The sequence below is a fragment of the Mobula hypostoma genome, chromosome 5 (assembly GCF_963921235.1).
Source record: "Mobula hypostoma chromosome 5, sMobHyp1.1, whole genome shotgun sequence".
In the NCBI taxonomy this organism is placed as follows: Eukaryota; Metazoa; Chordata; class Chondrichthyes; order Myliobatiformes; family Myliobatidae; genus Mobula; species Mobula hypostoma.
The window spans coordinates 47,003,868-47,026,736 of record NC_086101.1 but is presented as its reverse complement, the minus strand read 5'-3'; the positions used below and the strand labels follow the sequence as shown (position 1 = coordinate 47,026,736).

Here is a 22,869-nt window from a genome sequence, read left to right as displayed (position 1 = left end):
TGTGGATATGCACCAATAAATTAGTGCCAAGTAGAGTGCATGCTCCAACTGTGGTAATTCCAGACTAATTTTCTAAGTTAATAGGTTGCTCCAGTTCCAGGTACTCTCATTACATGGAAGGTTATTGAATGCTTTCTTAAAGTCCTTATCAGATTTATCAACACCATTGGTTACCTCCTTAAAAATTTAACTTAGTTTATCAGACTGATAAGCTTCAAATGTTCTACAGGTTTCCCCCGCCATCCGAAGGTAGAGCGTTCCTATGAAACGGTTCGTATGCCAGAATGTCATAAAGCGAAGAAGCAATTACCATTAATTTATATGGGAAAAATTTGTGAGCATTCGCAGACCCAAAAATAACCTGCCAAATCATGCCAAATAACACATAAAACCTAAAATAACAGTAACATATAGTAAAAGCAGGAATGATATGATGAATACACAGCCTATATAAAGTAGAAATACTTTTTCACAATCATTGCCGCACTGTTCTCCGTAGCGAAAATCTCGTGTAAGCACTGTCAGCAGAAGCACGGCGCAAGCACCATCGGCAAAAACACTCTCTCCAGTAACTTGTAAGCTATGAAGCTACCAAATCATGCCAAATAACACCTAAAAGTACAAAGCCGATATAAAGTAGAAATAATGTATGTACAGTGTAGTATCACTTACCAGAATTGGGAATACAGCGCCAAGCATACTGATGATGGTGTGTTAGGCTGAGTCGTCAGAGGTTGGGGTGGTACAGTGGCCCCCAACCTCCGGGCAGCGAACCGATACCGATCCGCGAAGTATGCAGTGGTACAGCGGTGGCTGGAACGCACTCACCACATCTTTAAGAAAAAAGCCAAAATAAATAAGCTAATTAACTAGGTGCCGTCTTGCACGTAAATGTCGGTCCAGATCAGAGGTGACGCAATCGGCAATCGCCTCTGATCTGGGCTGACATTTACATGCCGGGCAGCACCTAATTAATTAGCTTGCTCATTTCGGCTTTTTTTCTTAAAGATGTGCTGGGTGCCTCCCTTCTACTGCTGCATTCTCCACAAATCGGTATCTGTCTGCGGCCCAGGGGTTGGGGTGGTGGGACACTGGGGTGTCTTCTCATTGTTGTCTCTTTCCATTAGGGCAGGCAGGTCATCTTCTTCTATCTCTGGCTGCCTCGATGTTGAAGGTCCAGGTTCGTCGTCTGCTGTGGCTGATGTGGAAGGCTTGCTTGACTGCTTAGCCTCACGCATTTCTGGATCGTACAGTTCTTTGTAAGCACTCAAACCATCCTGCAAATATGCCCTAATCCGACGTACCCTTTCAAAATTAAAGTCATACTTTATCATTGCAGCAAAAATCTCACGCAGGTGCTTCACGTTCAGTTCCTGGATGACTTCACTTTCGGTCCGTTCGCTACTGCATTCGGTTTTGATTGTTATCCTTTCCTCTTCCAATTGCTTCGACTCTTCATCTATCAGTTCTTGGTCATGGGATGCCAGAACCTCTTCAATATAATCTTCGTCAACTTCCACAAGCCAAACTCACTTCGTCCTTACTTCGTTCACCACGATCGAAACGCTTAATTATGTCTAGTTTTACGCTAAGTGTAACACCCTTACAAGCTCTTTCAGGCTTTTCTGATAACTTAGAACTCATCTTGCTAACTGCTGTTCACAGGCACGTGTTTAAGCAATGCCGGCTAGAATGCTGTTCCGAATCCGGGGAGAGCGGCTGCTCGGGGCGCGCGCTGCCTTTTATCGCACGCTGATTTTTTTAGCGTGCTGCTTTTTTTCATCACAGTGAAAACACCTTCTGTTAACGAAAACAGGGAACTAATGTAGGTCTCTCGTAACAGTGAGGTTTTGTAAAGCGAACGTTTGAAAAGCGGGGGACACTTGTATTCTTAATAAGTGAAATAGTACATTTCCCTCAACTGACAAATATGTTAACTATAAAGTTTATTTCTCTCTCTCAGGTCTGAAATAATGGATTAATACTGGACGTTTTCCAATCAGGGGCACGTTTCCAGAATCAAGAGTGCTTAAGAACGTCACAATTCCCTCTAGCACTTATTTTAATAACCCTGGGTGTAGAAATCACTAGGACTTAGTATTTAACTAGTATTAACAGCTTATTTATCATTGTGTTTATTTCTACACCACATACTTGATTCCGTTTTTGATTTATCGCTAGTTTCTCTGGTACCTTTGGCTAATAATCCATCTCCACCATTGAGAAGACAAATGAAAAATTGATGGTCATCAGCCTGCCTTTTCCTGATTCTATTGACACTATCAGCTGCATGTCATCGGGGGGGAATCATATGTTACACTTAACTAATATTCTTTTTCTATATTATTTCTCCAGTACTGCATTTGAATCATTCACAAGCAGGAAAAAAGGAATACAGGAACAAAGTTTAAACATGAGAAGCAATTTCATTCATTCACATATTGACATCAATCCAAAATTGCCATTCACCACCTTTCAATGGGTGATGTATAACATGTGAATTAGCTCAATGAAGCTGATCCGTTGGTATAAAATTGGCCATTGCTCAATATGGTGGCCAGATAAGAATACAGTACTGACTGTTTCACCTGAGGAATTCCGATATGTATAATATAAGTGGCTCGGAAGCAGCAGTGACTAGCTGAATGATCTTAAAGAAAGACAATCCTTTAAGTCCCTGTAATTTGATGACTTATATTATGGATCTTATGCTTGTGAGGTTTGGCTGTGCATTACTAAGACTGTTAGAAAGCATCCTGCCTTCCTCCCGAGCCCTACCGGTGGTTGTTATGTGAACTCTGCTTACCATCTGAATTGCATTTACATGTCTTGTGCTGGCACTGTACAGATGGAGATTGGTCTGGCAATACTAAGGATGAGGATAGAGATGAGGATGCATGGAACCTCAGTGGTCTTATATACAAGCTGAAAAGGTCAGACTTACACACCAAAATTTATATCTCAGGAGTGGTTGACTACTGTGTATCACTGCAGCCTCAGAAGTACCTGCTTCTTGTTATTCACAGGAACTACCTCTCCCATCCCTCATGAATAACGAGGACATAGTGTAGATGAAAAAGATAACTGTATAAAAATTTCCATTTAAATTGTAACTCAATTATTCACAAATGCCTTAATTAATGATTAATGCAATGATAGGATCAGACATCTGGGAATGCAACTTCTCATATTGTTGGTGACAGAGCTAAAAAAAAAAGGGCTCCATACATATTCAAAGCATGTACACTGTGTGATTCTCTTAACCGTGAGATTTCTAATGATAGATAAAAGCCAACAGAATATTAGAGCATTTGTTTTTTTCTCCAATTGAACATTCAAAGTTAAAATTTAAACTCTGTGCTGCCATGTTAATGGTATAAAATTACTTTAAACAAGCAATTTCCCTTCCAATGCCAGACAACAGAATTATGTCATAATAACAAACTAATACTATTAGTATAGTCAACAGATACAAAGTCGAAAAGCAACATACAGTCCCAGAGTTTGAAAGAAACTTCATAGCATCAAGACACATCAAAAAGTGAATTGAATATGCAAGACCATCTCAGCAACAAATGGTGGAATTCAAGGAAAGGACTTCAATGATGGAAAAATCAATGAAGCTTTTGAGGTTTTTGATCCCACCATTCATGGGCAGTGTTTTATATACACCCTATCCTCGTTATATGCGGGGGATACGTTCCTCGCAGTCAACAGATAGTATGGAAAACACATAATGTGAATAATTATTTAAATGGAGAAAATAGGGGTGCGTTCTGGAGGGCTTCCTAAATATGTTTTATCTGTAATATATTCACATTTTCATACCAATACGACACAAAAGCAGTACCACAAGGCAACATTCATATCATATTTCATCAATTTAAGGTAATATTCAATATAATAAATCATAGAAAGTTAACATACTAGGGTGTACAGTACTCACCAACAGTGGCAGGTGTGTTGGCTCCGGGAGATGAGTGGTTGTGCAGTGGTGTCGGGCAGCTTTACATGGATGAGGTGGATGGTTGTGGGTCGTCAAGATCATCAAGGGCAGCAAAGGGTGAAGGAAGACTCACAGAACTCTCAGAACTGCCGGCAGCAGGAGATAACACCGGTTTGAAGAAAGTGGTGAGGGTTGTTTGCTTGGCAGCATTTTGCTTCTCAGCATAAATTTGGTTGTCGGGAAGAAGGATTGACTGCAGGGAACGACTGAAATGCTGACTCCGTTCCAAACTTCCAAAAAAGCCTGATCTCATCTATATTAAACACCTGCTTTGGTGTGATGCCTAACTCAGCTATCATATCCCGCAACTGCAAAGGGTAGCATTCAGCAGCTTCGTGGTCAGCACTAGCTTGCTCACCATGCACAGCTAAGTTGTGAAGCCTGTGATGATTAACAAACTTAGAAAACCATCCCCTACTTGCATTAAAGCTACCAATATCACTTGAGACTTCCTCACTAGCCTCTGAACAAAGGCAACCGTAAATTTCCAAAGCTTTCACACGAAGATGATTGGAACTGAGTGTTGTTTTTTTCTTTGTTTCATGCTCACAAACCCAACATTTTCTCCATTTTTGTCATAATCGGTTTACGCACTTTGGTAACAATCTTTGAAGACATTTGTGATGAATCAATCACTGCACTTCTTATTTTCTCAGCATTTTTCTTTATGTTTCTGATCGTGGACTCACTCAGGCCGAAGTAGCGTCCTAGAGTTGTGTTACCTTCACCTGACACTGCCCTGTTTATAATTTCCAACTTTTTTTCAACTGTTAAAGCGGTTCTCTGCCTTTTGGCTGATTCCCTGGACTTGACATAGGACGCTTAAGAGGCATAGTTAAATATTTCAAGCACAAAATCAGTGCATCATAGGTAATAACAACTAAAGTTTAAAAGTGCAAGATCGCACATCCACACGCTGCCAAAACCAGTGCGAGGCTGGCGGGAGTGAGACTGTGAGGCATGCGCATGTGATTTGTATTGGCGGGAAAGTGGTGCTTCTCGCCCCAACAACCTCACATAACTGTGAGTTTTGGACGCATATAAGGAGAAGTTGGTAGAAATAGGTTCGACGCATAACTGTGAATCTGCATTGTCTGAAGACACATATAATGAGGATAGGGTGTATGTGTGTTTATATATATATCTAGTATGCCAGTATCTTTATCACCATTTAGACTACATCTTCTTTCAAGAAGTAAGGTTTGGATTAAGAAACAAAACCACATGGTTTAGTGCATTTTTTTAAACTTCTTTTTAAGCATCTTTTCCAAATGATCTCATACAGAGCTAGCAACACACATCAAAGTTGCTGGTGAACGCAGCAGGCCAGGCAGCATCTCTAGGAAGAGGCGCAGTCGACGTTTCAGGCCGAGACCCTTCGTCAGGACTAACTGAAGGAAGAGTTAGTAAGCGATTTGAAAGTGGGAGGGGGAGGGGGAGGGGGAGATGCAAAATGATAGGAGAAGACAGGAGGGGGAGGGATAGAGCCGAGAGCTGGACAGGTGATAGGCAAAAGGGGATACGAGAGGATCATGGGACAGGAGGTCCGGGAAGAAAGACGGGGAGGGGTGACCCAGAGGATGGGCAAGAGGTATATTCAGAGGGACAGAGGGAGAAAAAGGAGAGTGAGAGAATGAATGTGTGCATAAAAATGAGTAACAGATGGGGTACGAGGGGGAGGTGGGGCCTAGCGGAAGTTAGAGAAGTCAATGTTCATGCCATCAGGTTGGAGGCTACCCAGACGGAATATAAGGTGTTGTTCTTCCAACCTGAGTGTGGCTTCATCTTTACAGTAGAGGAGGCCGTGGATAGACATGTCAGAATGGGAATGGGATGTGGAATTAAAATGTGTGGCCACTGGGAGATCCTGCTTTCTCTGGCGGACAGAGCGTAGATGTTCAGCAAAGCGGTCTCCCAGTCTGCGTCGGGTCTCACCAATATATAAAAGGCCACATCGGGAGCACCGGACGCAGTATATCACCCCAGTCGACTCACAGGTGAAGTGATGCCTCACCTGGAAGGACTGTTTGGGGCCCTGAATGGTGGTAAGGGAGGAAGTGTAAGGGCATGTGTAGCACTTGTATCTTTCTGTCTCTGTCTCTGGAGACAGCTTATCCACTGATGTCTACTATAAGCCTACTGACTCTCACAGCTATCTGGACTATTCCTCTTCTCGCGCTGTCTCTTGCAAAAACGCCATCCCCTTCTCGCAATTTCTCCGTCTCCGCCGCATCTGCTCTCAGGAAGAGGCTTTTCATTCTAGGACGAGGGAGATGTCTTCATTTTTTAAAGAAAGGGGCTTCCCTTCCTCCACTATCAACTCTGCCCTTAAACGCATCTCCCCCATTTCACGTACATCTGCTCTCACTCCATCCTCCCACCACCCCACTAGGAATAGGGTTCCCCTGGTCCTCACCTACCACCCCACCAGCCTCCGGGTCCAACATATTATTCTCCGTAACTTCCGCCACCTCCAACAGGATCCCACCACTAAGCACATCTTTCCCTCCCCCACTCTCTCTGCATTCCGCAGGGATTGCTCCCTACACAACTCCCTTGTCCATTCGTCCCCCCCATCCCTCCCCACTGATCTCCCTCCTGGCACTTATCCGTGTAAGCGGAACAAGTGCTACACATGCCCTTACACTTCCTCCCTTACCACCATTCAGGGCCCCAAACAGTCCTTCCAGGTGAGGCATCACTTCACCTGTGAGTCGACTGGGGTGATATACTGCGTCCGGTGCTCCCGATGTGGCCTTTTATATATTGGTGACACCCGACGCAGACTGGGAGACCACTTTGCTGAACATTTACGCTCTGTCCGCCAGAGAAAGCAGGATCTCCCAGTGGCCACACATTTTAATTCCACATCCCATTCCCATTCTGACATGTCTATCCACGGCCTCCTCTACTGTAAAGATGAAGCCACACTCAGGTTGGAGGAACAACACCTTATATTCCGTCTGGGTAGCCTCCAACCTGATGGCATGAACATTGACTTCTCTAACTTCCGCTAGGCCCCACCTCCCCCTCGTACCCCATCTGTTACTCATTTTTATGCACACATTCTTTCTCTCACTCTCCTTTTTCTCCCTCTGTCCCTCTGAATATACCTCTTGCCCATCCTCTGGGTCACCCTCCCCCGTCTTTCTTCCCGGACCTCCTGTCCCATGATCCTCTCGTATCCCCTTTTGCCTATCACCTGTCCAGCTCTCGGCTCTATCCCTCCCCCTCCTGTCTTCTCCTATCATTTTGCATCTCCCCCTCCCCCTCTCAAATCCCTTACTCACTCTTCCTTCAGTTAGTCCTGACGAAGGGTCTCGGCCTGAAACGTCGACTGCGCCTCTTCCTAGAGATGCTGCCTGGTCTGCTGCGTTCACCAGCAACTTTGATGTGTGTTGCTTGAATTTCCAGCATCTGCAGAATTCCTGTTGTTTGCGTTCATACAGAGCTAGGACAGGAGCAGGCTGTGACCAATTGATGCATAGAGCTTCACAGTTAGAATCAGCTTTCTTCTTGATAGCAGAACACATCAGTAAAGATACTTGTCTATGCTGGTGTACATGTCAGTGCATTAAAGAACAATGATATGGTGAATCTTGGTAAATTTTATATGACTGACTGTGATTATCCTTCTGATCACATGGTTCAATCAGGAACCATGTGATCAATTGAATAGTATTCAATGAGGATGAAGAGAGAGTGATACAAACATCAGTAATGGAAGAGAAGCTGTCTTGGTCAGTCAGACTCAAAGAAGTACTTCTGGCTCAAACAGACTACCTGTGGAATGATCACACATAGCAAATATAGGCCTCATTGGGGAACTGTGAGCGAGACAAAGTCATTCTTAATAGTGACAGATTTTGTAGGTGTAACACACAAAAGAACAAAGTTATCTGCCTTAGTGCAAATCGCGGAGTTAACTCCTGTGAGAGATAAAGTCATTGGAACGACACTGCCGAGAATACATTGACCATTCTTAACATTTAACAAACAAACTTACTGAGTTCCAATGATTCTTCTATACAGTCTGCAAAGATTACCTGCTACTTGCCACATTAACCCTTCATCCCACTCTGATCTCTGCTAGTGATCTCCTAAACTGTTCCAGTCAAACTGAATGTTAGGTTGATGAACAAACACCTGCCTTGGCTCATTGTGACTCTAGGAACACAGTATCTACCTGTAACATTTGAAACTTTAACTGAGGCTCTCTCTCCCCACAGATACTGACTGATCTGCTGGGCATTTCTAACATTTTCCTTTATTAGTTTCAGGTTTCAGCAACATCTCCAAGCTGCATTTAAGTTTAAACACATTGCTTTGTTGTCTTGCTTTCTTGTTACCCACCAGCCATAGTGGATGTGTCTCAATTTTAATATTTTATAAGTGTGGATAAGTATAAGAATGGGAGGGCTATGGTTTAGGTGTGTTGATGAGAACAGGCAGAATAACAGTTCAGCACAGATTAGATAGGCCGAACCGTGCTGTGGTGCTCTATGACTCCATTGATCCCATTAATCTCTGGGTCTGTGAACATGGAGAACCGTGGACTCATGTTTCAGAAATGTGCCCATTATCATTTCCCTTCTTAACTCTCAACCCACAGCTCTCTTTTCGCAACTTAAAGATAACTTGCTTTCTCAAGTGCAGAGTTCTGACAAAGGCTTTCAACCTAAAAACACTGTTTTCTACTTTTGCAACTGCTGACTGACCCATTGAGTGTTTGTAGTATTATCTGTTTTACTTTTGGTCTGTACAGCTCATCATTGCATGACTCATTGCTGCATCGGAACAGTACAATGGCTCCTTAGATTCCCTGCATAGGCGGAGCGAAGATAAGATGGCGCTTTGCTGGCATCTTCAGAAAGAGCTCCATTTCCATCTTTAATATCTTTATTTTTCCCTTTCAGGGTTCTTTTGAAGACCCTGACTTGGAGTTACACGCTGACTTCAGTTCTTTGCGGAAATGGGACCCGTTCTCAGGGTTTCAGGACTGGCCGTTGTTCAGCACGCCAAGGGTTCGGCCTGAGAGTCCAGTTCAGATCTGGAAGTCTAAGATCTTGGGGCTTTGGAGATGGGCAGATCGAGGGTTGATGTCACGGCAGGAGACCCGTATGCCATCGGGGGAGTCGGAAAATCTACTGCTGTGTGTCCAAAGACCCAGATCTTGGTGATCTTTGGAAACAGAGCTCGGAAAAAGCCACGTATCAGACTCATAACATCGTAAACCAGCAAGTTGTTTGTTCTGTCTCCCTGCTTGCTGGGAAAATGGAGACACCTCCCTCTCCCTTGTTAGGGAGGGAGAGAACCTTTGGTATGTCGAATGGCAGGTGAAACGTGAAGCCTTTGGGGTAACTGCAAGTCTGTGTCTTCGCTATTGTTTTGCTCACGCTTGAATGCTTAGTGGCGGTGCTGGTACTTGTTTTTTTTTGCCGGTGGAGGGAGGGGGGATTGTTGCTCACTGCCGCTTACACGGGGGAGGGGAGATCTGAGAGGGGGACTTTGGGGTTCTTACATTTAACTGTCGTTCATTCTTTGGGGCACTCCTCTGTTTTTGTGGATGTTTGCGAAGAAAAAGCATTTCAGGATGTATATTGTATACATTTCCCTGACATTAAATTGAACCTTTGAACCCTGCTATCTGGGAATTAATGTGGTATTGGTATACCATGCATTCCACAGCTGCCTTAACAGTACATCATAATCTAACATGAATACTTTGGTCTTCCAGGAAGTACCTAATTTCTGGTGGATGTTCAAGTGGGTATTGTTTCTAGATAAAAGTTTATTTTATATGCAACAAAATTGGAAATCATGGTGCCCATGGTGGGGTGGGGGGGGGGGGTCCAGAACTAGAGGGCACAGCCTCAAAACTGAGGGGTGACCTTTTAGAACAGAGGGAAGGACTTATTTTAAGCCAGAGAGTAGTAAATCTGTGCAATGCTGTGCCACAGACTGTGTATATTTAAGGTGGAAGTTGATCGTTTCCTGATCAGTCAGGGCATCAAAGGATATGGCGAGAAGGCAGGCATATGGGGTTGAATGGGATCCGGAATCAGCCATGTTGGAATGGCAGAGCACACTTGATGGGCTGAATGGCCTAATTCTGCTCCTATATCTTATGGTCTTGATATCCTGACCTATAACAATGATCATTATTCTTAGTAATAGCTTATAGCTACTGTATGTTCACATGCAAAATGTAAATTATCACTAGAATTACACCTGGTACAAAATGGAAAAAAATGTCTTCAGTATAACATTCCAAAAATCACCTGGACTGAAGTTATTTCAATAGTGGAAACCATGAAAGTCACTACCTATTACCATTTAGACCTATTGTCTAAATGTTTTTCTATTTTTAGCTAACAGGGAACAGAGGAATGCTAAATTTTCTGTATATTCAATTTGCAAAGTATAAAACTTACTGTTCTAGAAGCTGGTCATATTTTGCTTGGGCATCCTTTTCTGCTTCAGTTGCTCTTTCCTTTTCTGCAATTGCATTGTCCCTTGCTTCTCTTAAATTTCTAAATCAGAAGAATTCAAGCAGTGAGAACAAAACTCCAAATGGAAATATATTTTCTTGAAAGCTTATTCATATCTTTTAACTATCATACATTAGGAAATTCAAATATAAGTAATATTTGTCCCCATAAAATATTGGCAGAGATGCATACTAGAATAAGCTGTACAATTGAAATTGGTTTATTATTGCCATGTGTACCAAGGTAGGGTAAAAGCCTGTCTTGCATACTATTCATACAAATCAAGTCATTACACAGTGCTTTGAAGCATAATAACAGTAACAATGCAGAATAAATTGAAACAGGTAAGGAGAAAGTTGGACAATATCTAGTAACATGAGGAAACGAATTGAAGCAGCAGAGATGTGGTTTTTGAGGAGGATGCAAAGAATATCATGGACGAAACCAATATCTAACAAGGATGTCATGAACAGAGCAAACACAAAAAGAGAAATAATGTATGAGATCATGAAAAGGCAACATAACTTCATTGGACATGTGATTAGGAAAGAGGAGTTAGAATACACGGTAATTATGGGAAAGATTGAAGGGAAGAAAGAAAGAGGAAGATAAAGACAAATGATGATGGAGATAGCAGCCAGAGAACTGGAAATGAATACCAATGAATTGATCCACTTGACCTGAAACAGGAGTGTATGGGCCATGGCAGTCAAAGCTCAAACTGGGCACGGCACCTGATGATGATGATGATGATGATGACAGAGAAAGTGCAGTGCAGGTGAACAAAGTACAAGATCATAATAAGGTAGACTGCGAAGTCAAGAGTCCATCTTATTGTACTAAGGAACTATTCAATAGTCCCAACAGTGGGATAGAAGCTGTCAATGAGCCTGGTGGTAGGCGCCTTTTAGAATTTTGTATTTTGCGTCCAATGGGACGGGTGAGAAGAGAGCTTGTTCAAGGTGGGTGTGGTCTTTGATTGTGTTGACTGAGTTAGTGAGAAGTGTAGGTAGAGTCCACAGAGGGGATGCAGCTTTCTGTGATGTGCTGAGCTGCACCCACAACTCTCTACAGTTTGTTGTGGATCTGGGACATGATGCATCCAGATGGAATGCTTTCTATGGTGCATCATTAACATTTAGCAAGGGTTGACAGGAATGTGCCAAATTTCCTTCGCCTCTTGAGGAAACACAAGCATTGGTAAATTTTCCTGACAATGGCATCTACAGTATGTGGCTGGACCAGAACAAGCTATCGGTGATGTTCACTCCTAGGAACTTGAAGCTTTCTACTCTATGAGCCTCATCAGCCATGAACTTGTTTGAAAGTAATCACCTAACCCCGCAAATTTTAATTTCCTGGTGGATAAGAATGAGATTCTAGGTTGTGAAGTGATATGAAATTAATTTTAAAATGTTTTAATTTTTTTAAAGAACTTGTTCAACCTAGCTTAGTCAGCTGAGTTCCACACCTACATTCAATGTAACAGTCAGTAAAGGAATGGTCGGCAACCGAATGACTGAGTCAGGGACCGCTAACAGAACAGATAGCCGCTTAACTCTCAAGACAGAAAGCAGAAAACTGGAAAAAAGCACCCATTCACATTAACCAAAAGTCAAACGTGGAATCCCACAAGGATCTGTGCTGACTGTTGTCACCAGCAATTTAAATAAATAGTCTTGGTCGTAAAATCAAAACACAATTTGCAAATTTGCCAACTGTAATATTTCAGGGGATAATCATTACTGAGTTGAATGCACAAATCACACGGAAACATTAATTCTGCAGCATTGGAATAAAAATGTCAAATGAAGTACAACAAAGTTACATTTTAGTAAGTAATAACAGCATCATAAATGAACTTTAAGTGGGCAACAGAACAACTGGAGCTCTGAACACAGAAGCTACTGTAAATAGAGAAATAGATTAATGAGATCGTTAAAGAGGCAGTGAGGTTTATTGCAAGCAAGAGATGAAAGCAAAAGGTGAAAAAGAGCTAATGTGTGCTCATCTTGTATTCCTTAGCATTTAGAGAAATGAAAAAAAGTTACAAAATTGTTACAGGGCTTGACAGGCTTGATGCAGGTATAGTAGATATTTCCCTAAATTCAGGAGTTCAGAACCAAGGGTTAAATAAGGGACACACCATTTAGGACTAAGGTACAGAGAAATTTCTTCACACAATCCTAGTGGGTTATAGAAGCTCAGTCACTAAGTTCAATCAAAAAAGAGATCAATTAGATTTTTTGATATTAAGAAAAATCATGGGCTATCAGGACAATACTAGAAAACGACTATAATATTGGAGATCAGCCACGATCTTGTTGACTGGTGGAACAGGCTCAAATGGCGAAATTATCTACTTCACTCCTACTTCTGAAAATTCTTTATATAATTTGTTTTCAGCATTAGACAATGCAAAAGCAAACAGGATGCCTTTTTTTTTACTCCTGACAACAAAGTTGTTAAACTAATGAAATTTTTGATGGTAGGGACAAAGGATGTACTGTATTTCCACAAGTATGCAAAATTGGAGGATGAAGAATATTTGATGGCTCTGGGCCTGTATTCACTGGAATTCAGAAGAATGAGGTGTGACCTCATTGAAACATTTTGAATGGTGAAAGGCTTTGATAAAGTGGATGTGGATAGGATGTTTCCTATGGTCAGAGATGCTAAGACCAGAGGTCACAGCCTCAGAATAGAAGGGTATCCTTTCAGAATGGAGATGAGGAGGAATTTCTTTAGCCTGAGAGTGGTGAATCTGTGGAATTCTTTGCCACAGGCAGCTGTGGAGGCCAAGTCTTTATGTATATTTAAGGCAGAGGGTGACAGATTCTTGACTGGTCAGGGAATGAATGGATAAGGGAAGAGGGCAAGAGATTGGAGGTGAGAGGAAAATTGGATCAGCCACGATGAAATGGCAGAGCAGACAATGGGCCAAATGGCATAATTGTGCTTCTATATCTTATAGACTTATATTACCATAAAATATAAACATACTATACTATAAAATAACATACAAATGGCATAATTCTGCCCCTATATCTTATAGTCTTATATTACTATAAAATGATATTAAGGAAATGAAATTTCACAACAATTTACCCTGAGAAAGAGATTGTATACAAGAAATGACAGAGGTGGATAACATATAGGCTCTCAAGGGGGTGGTTCAACAAACCTACAAGGGATCAGGGAAGTGTGTACCATGTTAAGCAAGTCATTTGTGGAAAGACGAGTACTGGTAAGAATGAGTTGCATTAAATGGTTTTCGATTGTGCTGCACTTTTCCATGGAATTCAATGCAAGAAATGATACAATGATTTGGAAACAACATCTGTTCAATTTATTTTTAAAAAGAAAATTGAAATTGCTCACTCTTTCTACTTCTGATCCCTCCATAAGGAGTGGTGTGTGTTCATAGGAACACTATATGGGAAGCAATATTATTATTATTCATCTCGTTGCTCTTGACTGCAAGCAGCAGAATAACAAACTAAAGTAATGCTCTGACACATCAAATCAGACAAAACATTGAGATTACTATCATCATGCCTTGGAACTTATTTCCATGGAAGCAGAACATTTACATAAAAGGTAAAACCTAGCACTGAAGCATAAAAAATCATAAACCGCGTTCATAAAGAATTGTATGGTAACATATTAGAACTGAAGCAATATTCTAAAGAAATCCACAACATGAAAGGTATATCAACACACGATAAGCATCAGAGAAAATGATTCATATGTGATGAATGTTGAATGTACAGAGCAGTAGCTGCAAACATAAGTACATTATTGTAGCATGCAAATATATATTTGTAGAATTTTAATCTGAGGAGTTATACTATTACCGTTCCTGTTGTGACATGTTGGTCCATGGCCTCCTCTTGCCAAGATGCGGCCACCATCAGGGTGGAGAAGTAACATCTTATATTCCATCTAGCTAGCCTCCAACCTGATGGCATGAATATCGATTTCTCCTTCTGGTAAAAAAAAATCAACCACCCCTGCCACATTCCCCACCGACCTTTTACCTCTTTTCACCTACCTATCACTTCCCCCAGGGTCAATGTTCCCTCTAATTTTTTGTAGTCAGTGTGTGCAAAAACCTTATGTTGTGCAATTTTTTTTCCTGTGACAAAAGTATGTGTGCGCTGAATGCGCACACGGGACAGTTTATGTAGGTTTACAAAATATTTGACATAAAACTGCACAGAATAATGACAAAATAACATACATATTTAAGTCACTCAGTTATTTTTTCTCTCTCCTGTCTTTGGCATTTACCCATTCTTTGTAAACTCTATCTAGACATAAGGCATTAACTTGTTCATCATCAAATGTGAAGTCACAATCTGCAATTGTGGAGAAATCAAAAGCTGACCATTCTTGTACCTCATCTTCAGGAAACCTTTCTTCTAAATGAACACAAAGACTATTTATAAAAGTCAACAGTGAACTTGTATCTACTGTGACATTTTCTTCACGTTGTTGGCTTAGCAAAACTTTAACTTTGTCACTCCACGAAACGTCGTCTCCCAGATACTGCTTTCTTATCTTGTTAATTTTGCCTCGCGCAAAATAAAGTGAATCAATTGGTGTCAGGCCACTCTTTTGTAGAATCTTGCACAGTGCAGCCAGTTCATCAAAGATATCACCTAAAACCTGTAAAGCTACTTTGTATGTGATGTTTATCAATTTCTCGTGACAGTATTTAACCACAGGGTCATTTGACTGATCTTTTCCAATAAAAACTTAGTAAGCTATCTACAGGATTTGAAACAGATCTTTGTAAACTTTACGATATGAACACTGTCCACCAAAGATGGCTGCCATCGTGATGCAGCTGTACAAACCGGAACAGGACAGGCGAGGTGACATAAATTAGTGACGTGCATTGTGGTATTTGAAAAACCAACTAACTAGTTAACAGAAACATTTAGCTAAAAGATTATTTTCAATAAGTATAATTATTAATTACTACATTATTTTAGATCAGGGGTCCCCAACTTTTTGCGCACTGCAGACCGGCCAACAGGCGGTGGGGGGTGGGTGTTCAAATTCAGCGGTGTGTGACAGGGAATGAGGAAAGGTGTAGCTGACTCATATCGTTTTATATCGCCAAATCATATAGTTTCCACGTGGCCCAGTAGCACATGCTCGCGGCCTGGTGGTTGGGGACCCCTGTTTTAGGTAACTAACCTTTTGTGCGCACATTAATTTCCTTTGTGCGCTGGTTGAAAAACGTGTGCGTGCACACACGCGCACAGCTTAGAGGGAACATAGCCCAGGGTCCCCTCCTTCCATGGTCCACTCTCCTCTCCTATCAGATGCCTTCTTCTCCTTGACTTTTCCCACCCTCCTAACTTCCTCTGTCACCTTTCAGCTATCTTTCTTCTACACCCACCCTCCCCCCACCACCATTTTTTAATTCTGATGTCTTTCCCCGTCCTTTTCAGTCCTAAAGAAGGGACTCGGCACAAAATTTCGACCATCTATTCATTTCTATAGATGCTGCCTGACCTGCTGAGTTCCTCCAGCATTTTGTGTGTGTTGCTTTGGATTTCCAGCATCTGCAGACTTTCTCATGTTTATGATAAGGATAAATATTGCCAACATCAAAAAATACTATTGTCCCTGTGCAATTGCCATAAATGATATTTAGAGAGTGCTAACAGGATTAAAAATAGAGTAGTTTTACAATATTTATTCTGAAACAATTCTAAGGAAACAAATAGACATAAAGGTCTATGGTAAAATATGAATAAAAACATTTACATATAGAAAGCAAATTGAAACAACATGAAATGGAGAATGTTAAAAGATGCAGAAAGACAAAGCAAAGGAAGTGGTTTCAATTTGTATCAAGTCTCCAACATTAATTTAAATTTGATTGGATTAGAATTCATGTTTCTAAAGTTAAGTGCATATTGTCAGAGAGGTTTGGTAGTTAAAATATTACAGTATTAAACATTCAGTTAAACCTGAATGATATTGACCGAATCTCTGCTGCTGCGTTGAGATAGCATCTGGTGGGCAATTACTGAAACATTCTCTTGCCAAGATCCTGGTATAGTGCAGCATATGCAAGTGCACACAAATCAACAGCAACATATTTAACTACGCACGAGGACACTGGAACTTACTCTCCAGTTTTACTCTATAAATCCTTCATAACGTTGAGCACTGTGAATATCAATATCCAGGAAAACTAATGGATGTTCAAAAAAATCGCAGATACCTGTTTTCAGAAATGAGATTAGGGTTTCAAAAAGATGCAGAAACCAAAATATATGGTGGAAGAAAATTTGGGCATATGATTGCTTTTGCTCAGACCCATTTCGGCCACCAAGCAAAAGCATTCAGTTTCTGCTGGATATCCCAGAAATCAATCAACATACTAGCCACAAGATCAATTTCTACAACTAAAGTCGACACTAAGTTGAAGCGCAGCCTTGCTATAGATGGCAGCATCCTCTTCCAATTTTCAAGGGCGTGGTTTGATGGTTAGCACTGAAGATAGTACTAATTTTTGACTTTATATGAAAATCAATAGCTATAAAAAGAACCAGTGGTAACATTCAGAGGGGGTAAAATAGAAAATTATTCTTTGGTTGCCGAACAGAGGTTTATTCTCAACCATTTATGCCAGACCTCCCAAGGGAGGAGACCTTGAGAAAAAAGGAGAAGCTATTCAGAGGGATGATGAAAAGCTTATCTGGCAAACAACAGAAAATCTGAAGATGCTGGAAATCTGAGCAACACACACACACAAGATGCTGGAAGAACGCAGCAGGCCAGGCAGCATCAATGGGAAAAAAGCAGTCGACATTTCAGACCAAAACCCTTCGGCAGGAAACCCTTTGGCAAGCGTATCAGGTGTATACTTGTTTTAAGGAAATTCTTTAAGTAGTCAAGTGAGGTGGAAATGTGAATGTGTATTGGGTGGGTATTATATAATGTTGAATTGACTTTATTTCTTATATCCTTCACATACATGAGGAGTAAAAATGTTTGTACATTCAGAGACGTAACATAATGTGCAAATTATCGTAATTTGTAATAAATAGTATGCACAACAGGACAGTCAATATAGCTTAGAAATAAACAAAGTAGGATACTTTGTCACATGGTGTGAGCAGAATTATCTGCAGCTTAATGTGAAAAAGACTAAGGAGCTGGTGGTAGACCTGAGGAAAGCTAAGGTACCGGTGATCCCTGTTTTCATCCAGGGGGTCAGTGTGGACATGGTGGAGGATTACAAATACCTGGGGATATGAATTGACAATAAACTGGACTGGTCAAAGAACACTGAGGCTGTCTACAAGAAGGGTCAGAGCCGTCTCTATTTCCTGAAGAGACTGAGGTCCTTTAACATCTGCCAGACGATGCTGAGGATGTTCTACGAGTCTGGTGTGGCCAGTGCTATCATGTTTGCTGTTGTGTGCTGGGGCAGCAGGCTGAGGGTAGCAGACACCAACAGAATCAACAAACTTATTCGTAAGGCCAGTGATGTTGTGGGGATGGAACTGGACTCTCTGACGGTGGTGTCTGAAAAGAGAATGCTGTCTAAGTTGCATGCCATCTTGGTCAATGTCTCCCATCCACTACATAATGTACTGGGTGGGCACAGGAATACATTCAGCCAGAGACTCATTCCTCCAAGATGCAGCACAGAGTGTCATAGGAAGTCATTCCTGCCTGTGGCCATCAAACTTTACAACTCCTCCCTTGGAGAGTCAGACACCCCGAGCCAATAGGCTGGTCCTGGACTTATTTCATAATTTACATATTACCATTTAACTATTTATGGTTCTATTACTATTTATTATTTATGGTGCAACTGTAACGAAAACCAATTTCCCCCTGGGATCAATAAAGTATGACTATGACTATGACTATTAGAAATGCTATTGTGTCAGCGTAAATTAATCAGTCTGATGGCCTTGTGGAAGCTGTCCCAGAGCCTGTTGGTCCTGGATTTTATTGTGGTACCGTTTCATGGATGGTAGCAGCTGGAACAGTTTGTGGTTGGGGTGACTCAGGTCCCCAATGATCCTTCGGGCTTTTTTTAAGCACTTGTCATTGTAAATGTCCTGAATAGTGGGAAGTTCACAGCCACAGATGCGCTGGGCCGTCTGCACCACTCTCTGCAGAGTCCTGCGATTGAGGGAAGTACAGTTACCAGTGAAGCAGTGATGCAGCCAGTCAGGATGCTCTCAAATGTACCCCTGTAGATTTGGGGACTCATGCTGAACTTCAACCGTCTGAGGTGAAAGAGGCACTGTTGTGCTTATTTCACCACACATTTGTTATGTATAGACCAGCAGGATGTGTATACTGAGGAGCTTAAAGCTGTTCACACTCTCAACTCCAGATCCTTTGATGTTAACTGGGGTGAGCCTGTTTCTATTCCTCCTGTTATCCACAACCAGCTCCTTCATTTTTGTGACATCGAGGGAGAGGCTGTTTTCTTTATAGCACTGGGTCAGGGTGATGACTTCTTCTCTGTAGGTTACCTCGTTATTATTTGAGATAAGGCCAAACAATGTAGCATTATCTGCAAATTTAATTAGCAGATTGGAGCTGTGTGTGTCAACACAGTTATGGGTATACAGTGAGTAAAGGAGGGGCTTAGGACAAAGACCTGGGGGGCTCCTGTGTTGAGGGTCAGATGGGCAGAGGTGAGGGAGCCCACTCTTACCACCTGCCAGCGTTCTGACAGGAAGTCCAGGATCTAGCTGCACAAGGCAGGGTGAAGGCCGAGGTCGCTGAGCTTCTTGTCAAGCCCAAAGGGAATTATGGTGTTGAATGCTGAACTGTAGTCCAAGAACAGCATTCTCACATAAGCACCCCTCTTCTCCAGGTGTGCAAGGACAGTGTGTAGAGCTGTGGTTATTGTCAATCAGTTGTGTCGGTAGGCAAATTGTAGTGAGTCCAGTATGGGTGGTAACATGCTGCAGATGTAGTCCTTGACCTGCATCTCAAAGCATTTGTTTATTATTGAGGTGAGTGTGGCAGGATGCCTGTCACTCAGACATGTTACCTTGGTCTTTTTAGGTACAGGGACAATGGTGGATGTTTTTGAAGCAGGAGAGCACTCTATACTGGGAGAGGGAGATCAAAAATGTCTGTAAACATACCTGCCAATTGTGCTGCGCACACCTGAGTACCTATCCTGGGATGTCGTCTGGTCCCACAGCCTTGCGGCTGTCCACTCATTGGAAGCACCTGCATACTTCAGCCTCAGAGATGACCGAGGTGCAGGTTGCATTGGCAACTCTCCTCAGGGGCTCAGTGTTGGCAACATCGAACCAAGTGTAAAAAGGATTTAGCTCATCTGGGAGAGAGGCAGCAATGTTGGCAGCACCGCTGCGTTTAGCTTGAAGTCTGCAATAGTGTACAGACTTTGTCATAAACTGCATGTGTTGATGGTGGAGAGTTGCATCTGGACCTTGTCCCTGTATTGTCGTTTTGCTGCCTTGATGACTTGTGCAAATTGTAGCTGCATTCCTTGAGTTCCTGGTGGTCACCAGCGGCAAAAGCTCTGTCTCGTGCGTTAAGTGCAGCGCACGGAATTTTTGATCCAGGGTTTCTGGTTTGGATAGACCCTGACCGAAAGGAGAAAAGGATGCACTGGTGCTAAAACAGAGGATAAAAACAGATGGAGCTGAAAAAGTTTAACAATAAAAAGGCGATTGACAAATCTAAGTTTAAGATTGGGAAAATTAGAAGCCAATATATGACAATAGGAACGAGCTTGCAGGTGAAAAGACAGGGAACCACTGACATTTAGCTTAGGAGAATGATGGTGCCTAATGGCGACTCCTTTGCTTACATCTTCAGAAACAGCTCTATTTCTATCTTTAATATCTCTAATGTTCCCTTTCAGGGCTCTTTTGAAGACCCTGACCTGGAGTTACACGCTGACTTCGGTTCTTTACAGGAATGGGACCCGCTCTTGGGGTCTCACAAATAGCTGCTATTCAATATGCCAAGGACGTGGCCTAGAAGATTAGTGTGTCTTCAGGGTTCCGGGATTTCGTGGCTCTGGAAGCAGGCAGACTGGAGGTCGGTGCAGCCGCAGGAAATTGATGTGTCGTGGGAGACAGAAGATTGAAAGCAGCAAAATGTATACATTTCTCTGACATCAAAATGTACCTTTGAAACTTTCGAAACATTTACACTATGCCTTATGGATGCCTCTAATCATTTCACAGACAATGAAACGCTCTTGCAAATGGATATGCTGTAATACATGACATGTAGCAGCCAACATGCATTTAACAAAGTCATAGATTTGCTCAGCACAGAAACACACCCATCAACCCACCACGTCTATGCCGACTTGTTCACCCATGTACAAGAAATGCATTTGCCTGCATTAGGATTATCATCTTCTATCTCCTGCCTGTTTAAGCAGCTATCAGATATTTAGAGAAGGGTATGTCAAAACACTTCATAAACACTGTGCATGTATCTGAATGCATCACTTCTTCTGACCCCTGACAGTACGTTCGATATCAACCACTCAGCGTAAAAAAGCTTACCACTCAGATCCCTTTAAAACTCCTTCATCTCATTTTAAACTGTTTCCCTTTTGTTTCTGATAGCCCCACCATGGGAAAAAGAGATTTTGGCTATCTGCTCTATCAATGTCTCTTACAATTTTACATGCTTCTATCTGGACATCCCTTAGTTCAGTGGTCCCCAACCTCCGAGCCGAGGACCAATACCGGGCCACAAAGCATGCAGGGGTGCAGCGGTAGCAGGGGTGCAGCAGTAGCCGGAGCGCACCCAGCATATATTTAAGAAAAAAGCCGAAATAAGCAAGCTAATTAAGTGCCTCCCAGAAGCCAGTCTTCATTAGAGAAACAGAGGTGGAGAGAGTCAATAACTTTAAATTCTTCAGCATTAAGGACTGACATTCCTCTCTCTGAAAAGTGTCAGAGGATCTGTCCTGGGACCAGCACGTAACTGTCATTACAAAGAAAGCACGGCAGCACCTATACTTTATTAGAAGTTTGTGCAGATTCAACATGTCACCTTGATCCCAACAGCCTTGTCTTTTCAACCTGTCTGGGCTGGCGTTTAAATTGATCAAACAATGGAACAGCTAAAGGCTCCAGCGCCCTGGAAAGAGGAGTGAACATCGCGTAGAACAAGTGAAATCCGCAATCGCCTCTGATCTGGGCCGATATTTACGTGCCGGGCGGCACCTAATTAATTAGCTTGTTTATTTCGGCTTTTTCTTAAAGATGTGCTGGGTGCACTCCGGCTACCGCTGCACCCCTGCATGCTTCGCGGCCCGGTATCAGTCGCGGCCCAGAGGTTGGGGACCACTGCCTTAGTCTCACGAAGGGCCAAGAAGTGATAGTCTGTCATTTTAATAATGTTTGTTGCAGGATAAATAATGACCTCCTGAGAAAATCTTCACTGGATAGGGCATGGGTAACATGAGCTGGTTGAAATTTAGAGCAGATGATTATACTAGATAATAAAATATTAAGATAATCCAGTCTAGATGTGAAAGAAGTACTTGCACAAAAATTTCAATAGTGGGTATACTGTGCCAGAGCAAAGGTTGGAGCTTTTTGAAACTTGGGAAAGATGCACGATTAAGGTTTTTGAGGCAACATTTAAGTTCCTTGTGCCTGATTTAATTTTATATTTTCACCAGCAAGTATTATGCAGAAAGATTTTCACAGTACATTGAGACTGTGACACAAACACTTAGCAATTAGTGGCATTTTAAAAACACCATTGACCTGAAATTCGAAGCATTTTTTTCTTTCTGCACGAATCCTCACTGATCCTCAGGGTATGAAAATTTTCTTCATGTCCTTAAATTTATTTACATACAAATGTGTTGGAATTTTCCAAATTAAGAATTCAGTGCAGCACTGTGAATAAAATAATTTGGATGTCCAGAATAAATACTTGACAGAAAAAAAAATCAACCTCCATACCTTAATTTGAAGTACTGTACTTCAGCTACATCCTTTTATCTTTAAATTATTACAAACATTTCTGAAGTTCCTAAAATGATACTTCATAAACACTGTGCATGTATCTGAATGCACCACCTTCTCTGACGGTACATTCGAGATATCAACCACTCTGTATTTCAAAAAAAAGTTTACTAACTTAGATTCCTTTAAAACTTCTTCAAAGTCAAACTGAATGGTTAACTGGATTATACAACTACAAATATGTTGGGGACACTAGAGTGCAAATGCTGGAATCTGGAGCAAAAAAAAATCAAACTGCTGGAGGAACTCAGCAGGTCGAATAGCATTTACGGGGAAAGGGAACTGTCAATATTATCAATAAAATAATAAATTAATGTTTTTGCACAGCAGTAAC

The 22,869-nt window shown here is 41.8% G+C and overlaps 1 protein-coding gene across 6 annotated transcripts in view; it reads right to left on the bottom strand.

Moving 5' to 3' along the window:
• Positions 1-22,869, bottom strand: part of pibf1 (progesterone immunomodulatory binding factor 1) — a 180,361-nt gene that overhangs the window by 96,779 nt on the left and 60,713 nt on the right. For all 6 annotated transcript variants that reach the window (XR_010018032.1, XM_063048444.1, XM_063048441.1 and 3 more), the window contains exon 10: positions 10,441-10,539. Coding sequence is in view for 5 of the 6 variants with exons in the window: in XM_063048444.1 (XP_062904514.1) it covers positions 10,441-10,539 (99 nt within the window). In the remaining variant the exon portion in view is untranslated. The remainder of the gene's footprint in view (positions 1-10,440; positions 10,540-22,869) is intronic.